Raw genomic sequence first — 15431 nt, 5'->3', positions numbered from 1 at the left:
CTGAACGAAGGCGTTCTGAAAGAAAACCATTGCTTTCACGGCTCCGTTATTCTACTCCTTTGTTGGAGTTTTCTCCCATCTCTGCATAAGAGCCATGTTTCAAGGTCTGGCCTCGCTGCTGAAATATGGGCTGCTCTTTTTTTGGAATAATATGTGGGTAACTTAGGGCTGGTCATAAAAGAAACCACTGATTCTTGTCGGGAATGTGCACTATATGGAGCGTTCTGTGTGCTGACGTCTTAATATCCTCTGTGTTTGGGCAGATTGGAAAGAGCAGTCCAGTAATTAATATCCAGGGAGGTCTAATAGCCTCAAAGTTTTGAAGTGACTCATCGTTGTTTCCTCCTGGTGTTGGTGATGCTGTAGGTGACTTAGAAAATGCAATGCTCAGAAATCAGGTCTGGTTTTGGATACGCCCTTTTGGGGGGGGGTGAGAGGGAAGGAGGGAGCATATTTTTCTCCTGCCTCATAGTTGTGAAGATGCTTTTAAAAGGGTTTCCTCCCTCAGTAATACCTGTGCGCCCTTAGATGCTTTGTCTGTGTCCACCTTGATGAAAAGGTGTCTTGTGTAGGGGAAAGAATTAATTCTATGATGCTGAACTTACTCTGATAAATAGGCTTAAATGAATAATTCATTTCACTTGCATTGAGTCATTTATTGGCAACAATTTTTGCCACTAAAGATTTTGGGATGAAAACATGATTAAGTTTTTAATTTTTTTTAAATTATTTTGACTGGGTTATGCTGCTACAATGTTTCAGACCTTATAAGAAAGAAGAAAACCAGCAGTAATTTTGTCTCTTTAGCTATTTAACTTTAATTGTTTCAGAAAATGCCGTGACTCTGCTACGTTTAATCTTGGACAAAATGGTATTTGTTAGGCCAGAGCTCTGAAGTATTTACGATCCAAATAAGGGAGAATAAGGATCTAAAATCCTGCATGGAGGCAGCTTTTGTTAGTGGATTTTTCAAATGCTGTGTTAGTAACTCGGCGGTTAAGTGTGTGAGGGTTCCGAGATGTCAGGTTTGGCGAAGAGCTTTGTGCAGAGATCAAACAAACAATGGGAAAGTGGAGGAGAGAGGAGAGGACATGTGACTGTGAGTAACCAAAATGGGTAGTTAGCCAAAGTTCAGATGATATTACACAGAAAAATCATAGGACGCAAACATGTTGGCTCCTGGAGATGAATGCAACGAGGAAACTGAATGATATGTGTGTGGTGGGTAATAAGAAGTGTTTGGATGTTGAAGCCTTGTCCTTGTTTCTCATCCAAGTAGTAAAATATATTGAATTTCAGTGCGCTCGTGGTGAAGCACCCAGCGCCGGAGCCCTTGCTGCGGCACAAAGCGACAGCAATAAATGATGCTTGAGTGGAGGCCTCTCGTGGGATTTGCTCTGCTGTTTGAGGATGGAGGTAGCGTTTGTAAGACAGTGTGACACAAGCTGTGCAACACGTCTTGTTTTACGACGCAGAGGGGAGGAAGCCTGATTTAGGCTGCTTTAAAATGGAGGGGCAGAGGATGAGAGGGAGAAGGGTGCTGCCTTCTGCCCTGAAATCCATGTGCACGGGAATAGGTGGAAACTTTGTCGTTAGCTAACAGAGCCAGGGTTTTACTGTGTCTCTGTAGTCGTCATACAGGGAAGAAAGTTTTGGAATAGGGTTTGAATAGTACTGGTTTGAATGCAGCTGTTTTTTTATGGCCTGGTATCCATTTTGTAGGGATTGAATTCCTCTTTTCACTTAAAACTTTCCTCTGAAGAGGGAGGCTTCCCTCAAGTGTGCAGAAGACACAGAGCAAAATCATATTAAAATGTGGTCTGTGCTTACAGTTCGTGTTTGCCAAAAATGTAGTTTATTCTCAACAGATTCAACATTTAGGGTTTAATTAATTATTAGCTTTAAATGTTAAAGTATTTTGTCTGCCTCTGATTCATTGTCTTGAGATACAGCAAAACAGAAATGTTAGATAGATCCATTTGATGTGCCAGGTTGAAGGATGGGAGAAAGAAGGAAAACAGATGGAATTTCCCCCCAACTTGTTCCTTAGCCAGCTCCAGGGATGAGGAAGCAAAGGGACAGACTGTGCTGCCTCCAGCCCTGCAGTGTCCCAGCTCCAAAAGGCCTGGGACCGCCACGATGGCAGACAACGTCGCTTCAACAAGCTGTTTGTCGTGGGCCTAGAAGTGACAACCATTTTTCTCCTTGCTCGTTAGGCTGAACACGCTCATAAATCTGACCTCAGTATGACTGTTGGATTATTATCTTCCTGCTTTTTTTCCCAGGGTAAGCTACTTTATGATGGAAGGAAAATTTTTCTTTCATTGTTTGTTTAAGTACTGATAAATAAAGAACAGTCTCTGTGATGAGTATTGATTTCAGTTCAGTTTGGACGCTTTGTTACTCTGATGCCTTAAATCACCAAGCCCATAACAATCAGCTTCCTAATATCGCGAGCAGTTTGCCAGCGTCCCGCCAGGAGCTGGAGGTGATGGGCAGCACCCTGCCTGTTCTGAAAGCTCTGAGATCAGTATTGCTGTTCTTTGTGACACCCAGCAACTCGGCCCCGCTCCCGTTACCAGTAACAACAAACCCAAGGTAGAGAAAAAGCAGATAACCCCCCCTAGGAGAATATATGTAGATAATAACCCCCTCTAGGAGAATATATGTAGATGATAACCCCCCCCAGAAGAATATATATAAAAAATACTCCCCCGAAGAATATATATAAAAAATAAACCCCCTAGAAGAATATATGTAGATAATAACCCCCCCAGAAGAATATATATAGAATAATCCCCCCTAGAAGAATACATATAAAATAACCCCCCTAGAAGAACATATGTAGATAATAACCCCCCTAGAAGAACATGTGTAGGTAATAACCCCCCCAGAAGAATATGTGTAGATAATAACCCCCCCTAGAAGAATGTTTATAAAAAATACCCCCCCCGAAAAATGTATATAAAAAATAAACCCCCCTAGAAGAATGTATATATAAAATACCCTCCCCTCCCGAAGAACATATATAAAAAATAACCCCTCCCCAGAAGAATATATAACAAATAAACCAAAACATATATTTGAAGTAAACCCCAAGATATGTGAAGTGGTGTACCGTGGGATCTCCAGAACTTGGGGAGAATGGCTTTATTTGCTTTCTGCCATCTTTGCGTTGGGCTGTGCCATGGTGAGCGCCCAGCCTCTGGCGTGGTTTCGAGGAGGAGGCGTTGGTTTTGGGCACGGAACAGTGGAGTTGTGAAGCCCCAAATCAGCACGGTGTGCTTTAAGCCTGGAATTGACCCCTGCCTTTGTAAAACCAGTTTGAAATGGCTCAGCACGCGGTGGTGCTGGAGGAGATGGTGAGCAGGCAGAAATATTTTGCCAGCTCCAGGTAATTCCATTGGCATTTTCTCAGCTATCTGCAGGCAGCAAATCCCGTTGTGAAATTAGGTGGGGGGAGGGATGTCTGTTTTTACTGAGAGTTTCAAGTGTTTGTTAACTAAATGTTAGGTGGACTCGATTTTTTTATAGTGAAGTTTTGGCAGTGTGTTTTTGCTAACGGTCAGCCGTGCACGTTCATAAACAGCATGTGCACTCCTGAGTGCTTTTGTCCTCTTGGGCGCTGCTTTTCAGGAGGTTGGGCTGTGTCCTTCTGCCGTTGAGGCAGGTTTTATGGTGACTTCTCCCCACTGAGCTCCCCAGCTTCACACCACATGTACAGTCTGTGCATCTACACCGTGCCCATCTCCAGGAATCACTCCCTTTTTTTAAGCAGCTCAACGACTGTGTGTGCGTGGTAAGTTTGCCTTCAGCTTGCTCCTTGAAGGCTGTCCAAAAATAATGGATGGGAGCGGATTGCTGCCTGCAGATTAGGACCCAAATTTGCTCTGGAGAGGCCGTGGGAAAGAAGAATACTGGGAGCAGAGCGTGGCCTGGGTGAATTATCGCTGTGGACGGCAGATGATGTATAGGCTGGCGGTTGGGGCACCGGCATCAAAGCACGTTCTCTTGGCACCAGGTTCTTGTCAAGATGGTCTCTTGCAGATTTGCATCACTGGATACAAACACTCGTTCCAAAGGATTTTTTGAGGCTGATGCCTGGCTTGTAAAATTCCAACAGGCAGTCCGTTACAAGTATAATTTGCTCTTTCGCGTGCTGGCTTTCATTAAAATTCTTGCAGTAGGAGAAGCTGGTGTTGGTAGAAAGGAGGAGAGTGACAACATGTTTCTCTTGGCAGTCGTGCTAGGTGTTCCTGCTCAAAGTCATTGCGGAGCTGGGTTGTGAACAAAAAGTCCCAGGTGTTCACTGAGCAGCCGGAGGATTCCGGTGGCACTGTGGGGCCTGGGAAAGGAATCGGGGTGACAGCCAAGACCTTGGCACCCCCTGGGGTTTCATAGGGCTGTGATGCCGAGCGATGCCCGGGGAATGTGGGAGAGCCCGCTGAAATGACCCCCTTCGGTGGCCCGTGTGCTCCTCTTGGCTGCAGGCATCTCTCCTTGTCAGATTGTTTTTCTTTCCAAGCCTGTTAGTGACATCGGTTGCTCGTGCTACATCATGGACCTATTGAATGGCCAAAAATGGTTCACCATGTTTGCAATTTCAGGAATTTGAGGTTTCGGAAACCTCTGGCAGTACAAGAGGTGGTTTTGTGGGTTTCTTGGTTTTTGTTTTTCTGAAATGGCCGTTCACACTGGTGACGTTCCAGCACCAACGGTTATTCTGGAGGACAGAGGCTGCCGTTTGCCTTCCTGGCTCGTGAACCCCGTACGCTTAACGTCGTGGCAAAAACGTGGGAAGATTGGATTTTGCTGTAGCGGATCATTGAGGAGGGTTGCTTGACTCTAGTCTCTACTCCAGTAGCTGTTGTTTGTGCGTTGTACTGGGCTTTCCTGGCACTGTTGGGTAGGGGAGAGGTTGCCCTGTTCAGAAATCTGCAATCTAGAGGTGCGCATGATGTATGTTGGTGAAAGCTGGGCACAGTGCACCATCATAACAATCCTGTTTAACTTTCCTATCTACTTTAATTATTCTACATGACCAGTCTATAAAGTCATAGAATGGTTTGGGTTGGAAGGGACCTTCAGGATCATCCAATTCCAAGCCCCCTGCCGTGGGCAGGCACACCTTCCACTACACCAGGTTGCTCAAAGACTCATCTGATATAGCCTTGAACACTGCCAGGGATGGGGCAGCCACAGCTTCTCTGGGCAACCTGTGCCAGTGCTCAGGGGTTGCTCTGGGAGTGTAAGGAAGTGAGATTCTTGGATTTATCATTCTTTGTAGCGTTTTCTTTGCTGGGTGAGTATGTGCACACTTTATCAGTGTGCTTCCCGGTGTATCTCTTGGTCTGTCCCTTTCCTCGGCCATGTTCCTCAGCCCTGTCAGTTTTTGCGTAGCAGTTTTGGGTGCTGTGCTCACAAATGCTTTGCTGGTACGTCTGGAATAAGCAGTTCTGCACATGCATCCTGGCGTTCTTTGTGCCAACATATGTGCGTGTGTGGCCGTGTGGTCAGCTGGCTTCGGGGACTGCTCGGGGTTGGAACCAACAGCTTTTTTCCGTGTTGGAGGATCGCTTCCACTAAGGATTCACTGTGCAGCTGCCTAGATTGAAGGAAGGGTCTGCTCTTGACCATGAACAAGTGCTGTGGGCACGGGGAAAGGTTTCGTTATGTACCAGTGTGGGGTTTTGTTGACTTAAGGTGTGTGAAATTACATGTATGCCTCAAGCAATTTGGGTTTTCTGCTGCAAGGAAAGCCTTACTCTTATTCAAAAAAGAGACAACAAAACCCCCTCTTTTCTAGTGGTGGTGGGGTCAATTCCTTCTGCTTCTTGTCCTGTGTGGTTTTAAGGCCAGCACTGGTGTTTATGGTCAGCATTTTCATAGGCTTTCTAAAGAAAAAAAAAAAAAGGTATTGTCATCAGAAACGCTTGATATTTTACCAGCTTCCATAGTTTGATTATTCTAAAAACTAAGCCAATTTGATGATATTTTTTGTTCTTATAGCCTATATACTGAATTGAGCCTGTATTTAATAAATTCATTTGTTTTGCTAGCAAAATTCCGTCAAGCATGACACCATCTACAAACCTGAGTCTTGAAACTATACTGTTGGAAACGCGTTCTCTGCCGTGGAGCTAACAGCCATCTTCTTTTCCAGGGCAATCACTTTGATCAGTATGAAGAAGGGCACCTGGAGATAGAGCAGGCGTCTCTAGACAAGCCCATAGAATCGGTAAGATCCGTGCTTCTCAGCGGCACCAACCCACCAGGAATTAGCCCGTGATCGGATGGTACTTGATGTGAATGCAGTCCAATTCAATAGGAGTGGGCATCTTTTTGTCAGGACAGGGTTAATTTTTTGTGTTAAATTGCATGCTGAGATTAAGTGGGCCCGGGGTTTAGTCTTGAAGTAGTTCTCCTAAAACTATAGATGACTTTAAATTGTAGTTCAACTTGATATTTCAGAAATTATTTAAAAATAATACATTCATTCATAGATATTTATTTTTTTTGTACTTTTGGTTGAAGAATCAGTTTAATTCATGTATGAACCTGATGGGATAGTGTAGTAGAATATATTTTGATCCTTTTTTTAGTTTATATTTTTAGAGAATTACTGGTGTGTTAAAGAAAAGTGCTTAGAATGACAGCTGGCAGTAGGGAAAGACGGGTGCGTTACAGGGTTAGCGTAGCAGTCCTTCCCCACGAATCTGAAACTGCGCTGCGAGTTTCTGGAAAGTATTACTTCACTTGGAATTAGGTGTGGAGAGTACGGCTATAAGATGGGGAAAAAATGAAGTTTCTGTTTAGTTTTACCTTTCTGAGCTTTTAAATTTTTTGTCTTTACAAAGCATCTGCTGCTGGTCTCCGGCACAACAGCTCGTTCAGCCTAAACTGGACCCAAGTTTGGCACTGAGCTTTAGCTAAGTTTCACTTGCAGTTTCAGTATGAGAGCAAGAAGACGTGTAGTGAATAATCCAGGGTCACTTAGTGGTGTTCTGGTTAAGACCAGATTTTTAAGAAAATACTTCTCAAGTATTTCTTTTCCCTGTTAATAATTTAAGTCCTCTGTTAAAGTTTCTTCATGTTAGTCTGCACTGAGAAGAAACCTAGCGTTAGCAAAAGGTCAATATATATTTTTCATTCATGTGTAGGTTGGTGTTGTGTGTGTTTGTGTGTGTGTGTTAGATGTTTACCAAAAATTTACACAACTTGGGGTGTTCGACATTTTTCTTCCGCAGCAGTTGGCCCATATTAGCTAAGCAGCCATGATCTGGTTTGTATTGCACGGTCTGCCTTTTTTTAATTTCTTCTCTAGGGTTTCCTTTCCCCCTTCTTATTTCTGTTCTTCTGGTCCAGTGAACACTGCATATAGTACCTACTGTCTTAATGTGCTGGCATGATGCTAGATTTAGGCATGGCAGTAATTGATGACGCATGAGATAATGCTGCAGAGATGGGAATTCGTATTCAACGTTCTCCTGAATGCTTCAATCTTACCTTGTGATACGGGGATTTTAATTAAAATGCCAAGCTTGTTTCCTTATGTAAATACAATGAGAAATCCTTGTTGGTAGCCTGCTCTGTGCCATGCTGGAAATGAGCATTTTGTAATAATTCAAATACGACTTGCAGACTAGACTGGTTATCTGATTTCTGAAAGTGTTTTCCCAGAGGAATGGAAGTGGTCACAGACTACATCTCTTCGGTGTTCCGAAGGGAGCGACACCTACAGAGTATGTAAAATGTGAGCGAGTCCACTGGAGCTGACGACACAGGCTCACGGCGTGGCTTGGATCATCTGTAGATATTATACTTTGTTGCAGTTTGATTAATGTTGAACTGCAGCAGAAAAATTAAATTCAATTACAGCTTTAATATTTTATTCATACATATGTCACCATCCAAATACTAAGACGTTCTTAATCTTTATAACTTTTTGGTAGGTTTGAGTACGTACAGTTCAGCCTTCCGGTTAAATTTGAAAACAGTTTGATGGAGAAGAGAATGGCTTACCTCTTTAGGCAGAGAGAGAGTTAAAACCTTAAATTGTCCTTACTTTCAAATCCAGCTAGCTCCACTCTTTCTTTTGTCTGTAATAAGACAAGCAAACGCTTGAGGGTTAAAACCCCTACCCTGGGATGTCAAACCCTTGGAAGGGGTCACAGAACGGAGTGAATGCCTGTTCTGCATCGTCACAGCAGCTGTGCTCTGTGCCAGGGCTCGCCTGAGCTGCCTTCACCTGCTGGGCTCACAATTTTAAACCTGTGGCTGCTGCACGGGGTGGATTTTTTGGTCCCGTGAACACACCCGGTGTCAGAAAGTGCAGTCAGAAACAAACCGGTCACTTTTAAGGTTAATCTTCACATCGTCTTAATAAAGTGTGTTGTTGATTCTTAAAAAGCAAACCTGTAGCTGGGAAGCATAAATGATTTCGTCAAGTTTTCTGACACCTATGAAAATGATTTTGCTTCCACACTGTTAATGACCCAGGTGCTTTTCAAATTGGCAGACTGCACGCATTAAAAGAAGGAACGATTTTCATGCCAGAGGTTAGTGGTGTTCCTCTCCTGCAGGATTTGTCACTAGGGAAGAGGTGTTCATGCTGCTTTTTCTGCCACCTTTTTTACGTATTTTATGCTGTTTGCTCACCTGGAATTGGATAACATCTTTGAACCGAAATCAAGAGGAAAGGAGTAAGGACAAGTATATAATTTGCAAATACCACACATCTAAATATTTGCAATATTAACGTTTATTCGCAAATTGTTTTATAATCTCTAACCAGTTCTGTGTTAGCAATTCAAGTGACCTTTAAAAAGGAATCTACTCTGAGTAATGAGTAAGAGCCTGTGCTTCACATTATGGAAATAGCTTGGATGACAAACGTCTTTGTGCAAGGAAGGATGTTTATAACACTACCAGATCAAAGCACTTTCCAGTTTGAAGTCTGGTTATTCTACAGACTGAAGAGTGGATTAAGTATATTCTTTTAAATAGGCTTCTTGCAGCTTCTCACATCTTCTTAGTCATACAAAAAATGCTTTAAAGACTAAGGGTAGCTTGCATTTGGAATTCCCAGGGGGCAGAGGGTTCTGCTTGGAGTATACATTTGACGATCACCGCTGAACTGAGATCCATCTCTGCAGCATTATCTGTTGAGAGGTGCTGACTGTACTGCTACAGCATGCAACTCAAAGGTGGCTGGAAAAATAGGTTTGGGAGTCTACAGATCATTACAATGTTGGAACGTGTCCTCAATTAGCGTACTAGCGTTTTTGTTCCTGTGGAAATCCTGCTTTGTACAGCTTGTTTAGGCCAAAGATGTCTGGACTGAAACATGCGGCTATAATCAAAGTACGTTTATGGAAAATAGAGCTGACATGGGCTCGTGGATGTACGTAGCCTAAACGAGAAGCCAGCTATTTTCCATTACTAAATTGAAGAAAGTATTTCATATCAATGGACACTTTGTAGCTGCAAACACTGATTTTTTTTTTTTTTTTTTTTTTTTTCCCCTCCCCACAAATAACAATTTTTTTTGTTCTGGTTTGAAAGATGCTGCGCTTACACTGCCTGTTCCCGTCAGTGGAACCACTGGTGTCTGGTGCCCTTGAAAAATTGGAGCACTTAACCCTTTTTTAAATTGAAGAAGCTGCATGCATTTGTTTTAAAAGATTTTAAGTGTATTGGGTTTAGGTACTCAGATGGGAAGTCATAAAGTATTGCAGCTTTAATAGAATCCACGTTTTCATCATGTTAATTCCTTTTTTCTCCTTGTTTCCCAAATCTTGTTGCTGTGAATTGATGGTTTTCCTTGTCCCAGCAGTACAGATCAAGTAGGAGATAGCGAAATACCCTTAGAGCCTACCCAAGAACGCAGCCCTTTCCCTGTGCAGGCAGGACGCAGAGGGTCAGGGAGTCGAGCCAAGCTGTCGCCGTTGCAGGTCGGAGGCAAGACTGTGTATCACTCACTCGTTCTGGAGCTCGTTAGCTTGTCCTCGTCATAACTAACAAATTTCCTTCCCCCGGACCCCCCTCTAATTCTGCTCAGTTACACAAGGAGGTCCTTGAACGACACGAGGTTTCAGGCTTCGCTTGGTAGTTGCTGGATGACCCCGGGCTGTTGCAGGCGACTGTACGAGCTGACGCTGGGTGTTGTTGCACTGTATATCTGTACGGATCTGTGGACTCCACTAGTTCCAAAGTGTCATTTGATGAGGCTGCTGATTTGACATTTAGCAGTAGCCATATGTGGACAGCGCTATAAATAATGTGCTTCTTGAAGCTGAATGGTGTAGCATTACTATTTGGCTTTTCTCTCTAGTCTTCATTGTGTCATCTGTAGTGAGCTATAGGTTTTGTTTTGGGAATCTTTTCAACCTCTCGTTTGCATGGGTTCACCCAGTAGCATCCGATCCTTGCTTATAGATTCCTCCATACACAGTCAGCACAGCTTACAATCCACTCAAGAGACGGATGGTTCCTGCCGAGGCTGAGCTGCACGAGCTGAACACGAGCCGTGGGGTGGGGATCTTACGGAAAACCTCTGTTAGGCAAAACTGGTCGTTTGGTTTATCCGTGATGCAGCTCAATCCACAGACTGCAGATTGTATCCACATACAGCATCATCAAAGCCTTTCAGTTCTTGTATGCATCTTTTCATTGTATGCATTTTTTTTTTTCCTGTTGGCCAGGAGCTTTATCAGAAATTTGTGCTGGGGATATCCTGATATCAGGGATCACTGATACCTAAGGAAAGCAAGCAAGGGCATCTCGTCAGGACACAGGATGGGGAATTGGGGAGGCTGTTGGAGAAGGTCGCTTTGGATGAGACTCTTCCAAAGTAGCTTAGCCAGCTCCCACGACCATTTGGTGAAGTCAAGACCTTTGTTTCCTACACACTTTTGGAAAAGTTACCCTTTACCTGCAATGTGAAGTTCCCCACCTGAAAATAGAAGTGATCATTACTCAACAGCTCCAAAGTGGCCAGAGTAATGCTGGGAGGTGTAAATTGTCCTGGGAAGAGCTTGCCGAGCCACCCGGTCCTACACTGGTGGGTGTATCCCACAGCCTGGTGTCCAGCGTTCTCTCCGTGACCGTTTGCCCAGACGGAGCGTGCTGCTGTTGCGAGTAGGTTGGATGGTAAATGAGAGCTCACTTGCTCACTCCAACACCTACTGAGACTTATTTTGGCTGCCTCAATAACTTTTATTGTTGCTGTAACACAAGGAGCTCCAAAATGATAGTGTGAGAAAGTGAGGAGTCACGCCAGTGCTCCGCTGAGAAACGGGGGGATTTCCTCCTTGGACTGTCAGTGGCTTCTGTAGAACTTTGCCACTTCTCCTCTAGGAAAACTGCTACAACACGAGGATAGTTTATTCAAAAGGAATGACAGTTCTTGACATGGACAGGTAGTTTGGTGTAAAAAAAAAAAAAAAAAAAAAAAGACATCTTTTCTATGTGAAAGAGTCCACGCTTTTACAGGACTTTCACTTAAAAATATGATTTTTTCTCCTCGCTGTTGCAATATTTACTGCCTCATGTCAAATTTTGGTCCCGATATCCCCGGCTGCTCCGCAGTCTGCCAGGCTCTGCGGGATGGCCCTCACTGGGGGCCGGGGAAGCCTCACCTCCCGTAATTCAATTTTTAGGGCACCATTTATGCTGCAGAGCAGTCCTGCCAGTCTGCCTCTCTGAGAACTCGGCGGTAGTGATGTGAAACAGAGGGAGAAGGTGGAATGTGGCTGGAAACGAGCAGGCTAACGACTAGGTCCCAACTCCAGTGTTAATATTAAACTCTTAGGGTTGTTTTCCCTACTCAGTGAAACAGAAGATGCTCCGTTTTGATTCAGTAACATTTCAAATTAGGAAACAGTTTTGCTGTTTAAGCAAACAAATAGAAGCGATTGGGAGGGGGAAAAACCCACCTCCTTCCTGGGAACTGAGTCAGGACAACGTTCAGGCATAATTCCGATTTATGTCAATCAACTTGGGGACCATCCTCTTGAGTGGTTTTGTAAAAGTGGTGCTAATGTGTATAACCCTTCTAAATTTTTCTTTTTTTCCCTTTAACATTTGTTTACCCCTTCACTGTGTCAGTCACAACACACCGCTCTTGAATCTCCCAGCTGGTCTTGACTTGTTGAATTTATTTTATGCTTTCACTCTTCTTTAATAAATACATTACTTGCAAGCAGTGAATTGAAAACAAAGCAAAAGAAAAACTACCATTAGTGATTGGACAGTTTCTTACTTTGTGTTACATTTAACTGTTCTTTTGACAGCCCAGTTTTTAAAGCCAGGTTCGTATGGAAATGCTTTCACTCCACTTGCACTGCTTTTGGAAATAGCATTACTGCTTCATCTGTCTGTTTATTTTAGTGCATTCATAACACAACACAGTCAGCACAATGTCTCATCTCCACGTAGCGATAAGATTGCAAAGTGCTCCTTGTCCTTTTTTCCTTTCGTTGGTGGTTTGGTTTCTTGCTGAAACTGCAGCCGTTTTTGTCAGCACCGGCTTTTAAAATCGGATTCAATAATCCTTTGCCAGAGACAGTGGCAGTGCTAATGGTAGAACAATTAGTGCCTTAGCCACGAAAACCTCTCCTCTTGGGGCCCCTTTTTGCGAGAAGGACCAGGCGGCCGTTGCAGAAACGGTTTGCAGCAGGTAGATTTGCAGGTAAGTTTTCCTACATTTCTGAATGAGAGGCTTCTCCATGGGCTTTGTGGCTGGAATCCATATTTGTTCATTTTTCCTTTTTTTGCATATACTGATTTAAGCTTTTATAACCAGACATTTCCCTACTTTTTTTTATTATTTTTTATTTTTTCCAATGTAGCCCTGGGGGAGAGCTGGTAGTGTGGGAAAGACGTACGCTGTTGCCATGAAAAGTACAGTGAGACAAACTGTCTTGCTTTACTGGTATATCAGAAAAAAAAATAAATTTATACTTAATAGAGTCTTTTTAAGGAAAAATGTATCCATGCAGCCAATATCTTTGGGAAGATTGTGTCTTTCAAGCCGATTCACCAAAGTTCTGCAAACCGTGTGGTCATTTTCCTCAATGTGGAGTGAGTCAAAAAACCCACCACTATTTTGATTTCTGTTGACAACTTGCTTATTTAATTACAGAAACCTGCAGCATAGATATCTTTTTTTTTTTTTTTAAGATTCCATGTACCACTCAACGTTACGGATTCACAGCCTGTTATAATTCAGGATATTTCTGTGATATCTTGAGTTGTGGTTTGCCTTATGACAATGGATAATCAACAAATACATATATATATTTTTAATTTTTATTTTTTATGATCAGGAGGTGAACACGGTCCTAACCAAGAGTCCTTCTTTGAGGAGTTGGCAGTTCGTCGCTGCTAGTAAACTGGTCAAGAAGGGATAAGCTGTCAGCTTTAGATGTTACAGGGGTGCCGTTAGCATCTTGTTCTTTGTTTGGGGAAGAAATTGTGCATAAAAACATAACAGACTCCACACAGAGCCTTGCTCAGCCCTATTTTCAAAAGCTGACACTTAATTGCTGCGTCAGTACTTTTCCACTTATTCCAAAATAGCTTTTTTTTAGGAAGATGAGACATTATGCTTATTGTTTCCCCTACATGCACTAATGGTTCCTTGCTGTTAACTTATTGCTAGGCCTGTTTCATTCTAACATCTTAGTATTTTTGTTAGTTTACATGTGAAATGCATCACCCAGTCTGTGCTTGAGCTCATTTTATTTAATTGATTTTATTTTATTTTTTTGGTTTTACTAACCTCACTGTTTTTTCAGTTTAATATTGGCTGCATGCTAGTTTATATATATATATATACATATATAAAAAAACCCAATCAAGTCTAGCCTGGATTTTGCTATGATTGTGTTTTGGTTTCTAGTGGTGGGGCAGTCTTGCACTTACAACTTACTCAGTATTATAAAAGCCTGACACACGAACAAAATGACTAAACACGTTGTAGATTTTCTTTTCCAAAAAAAAAAATCTTAAGTGGTGCTGTCTAGGTGATGGATATGATTGTATAAATAGCTTGATTTTATGCTTTTTACTGTCAATTTTTATTGGTACACTTTATTTTCTCCCACATTGCTTTTTTTTTTTTGGTATTTATTTTAAATGTGATGCACAAAAGTTGCCCAGCACACCATCAGAAAGTGACCGTCCCCAATACCCCGTCCCCCTGGAAAAAATCTAGCCAGCAATTTTTGACATTTGTCTTTCCCTTTTATTGGGCATATATTGCCTTTTCAGTAGCATTTTTTTGCATGCATATATATATGTAGAAAATCTCTTGCTCATCACATGTTTAAATGTCAGCGGGAAGGGAAGAATATATTATTGGAATATTTTTGGTTTGTTTTCTCTGTTCTGTCTGTCAGGATAATATTGGACACCGCTTACTCCAGAAACATGGGTGGAAGCTGGGCCAGGGATTGGGAAAGTCACTGCAGGGTAAGTCCAGTAGCTTGTGTCTGAAACATTCAACACCAGCTGCAGTCTTTAACAAAATTATTTCTGCTTTTTGTTCCTAGATTAGATTTTTCTTTCCATTATTAATATATCCAAACAAATGCACTGTTGAGTTTCGTATTTAGCAATTTGCAAGTGGAAGCTGCTGCCTCGCTTACTGGCACAGGTTAGACACGATGTGTGTGTGTCGTGTACGTGTAAGAATCACCGTGTTTGGCCTTTTTGGAGGGAGGCGAATTAACTGCCTACTTACTAACAGGTAGTTGTGCAGCTTCTAAAACTGTAATAATGATATTCTGCTGGCTGGATGCTTTGATATTAAAAGAATTAAGAATACGAGCTGGTTACGATGATCTGTGTGCATGTTTCACGGTGGTGTCAGAAGCCATTAGAAGGCGAGTAAAAGGGCCCACTGAAGACTGAAAGTGGTGGCAGAGGTTCTCATGGATGGGAGAGGCTCACTCCTAGTTTCTCCAGAGGGCTTTCATGAGTTTGACTTACTTTCTGTTCCCCAGCAGTCTGTTTGTCAGGGATTTAGCAAATCTCCTCGAGACGCCATAGTGCCAGTTGAACCAACGCACTGAGTCCTCTTTCTGTCTTGAGCCTAAATTCTTCCCGTGATTTAAATGGAGCCAATGCTGCCTGGTTCATGGTGGCTTTGGCCATTCCCCTGGCCAGTAGCTCCTGTTCTGCAGAGGTCTTGGCCAGGGCGAAAGCCCACAACCATGTAATGGCGAGAAACACTGAAGGCAGTGCTTCCTATCAGTTACTCCATAGGAGCTGCCTGCGTACACGGTGTCTGCCCGTGGTCCTGGGAGGGAAGTGCTCAGTGTTTACTACAGGCACGAGACCGTGTGCCCGGGCAGTTTCTGTAGAAACCTCGTGAAGCCTTTGAAACGTAAGCGTGCCCTGAGTTCCGCCCAGTAACTTACTCGTGT

The 15431-nt window shown here is 42.9% G+C and overlaps 1 protein-coding gene across 1 annotated transcript in view; it reads left to right on the top strand.

Moving 5' to 3' along the window:
* Positions 1-15431, top strand: part of GPATCH8 (G-patch domain containing 8) — a 58565-nt gene that overhangs the window by 11462 nt on the left and 31672 nt on the right. Inside the window, 2 exon segments of the mRNA XM_086626664.1 lie at positions 6164-6238; positions 14403-14475. Of these exon segments, the coding sequence (XP_086482790.1) occupies positions 6164-6238; positions 14403-14475 (148 nt within the window).

This window comes from Tauraco erythrolophus, chromosome 25, assembly GCF_009769465.1.
Source record: "Tauraco erythrolophus isolate bTauEry1 chromosome 25, bTauEry1.pri, whole genome shotgun sequence".
NCBI lineage: Eukaryota > Metazoa > Chordata > Aves > Musophagiformes > Musophagidae > Tauraco > Tauraco erythrolophus.
Note: the sequence above shows the minus strand (reverse complement) of the source record. Positions and strands in the feature narration are given on the sequence as shown.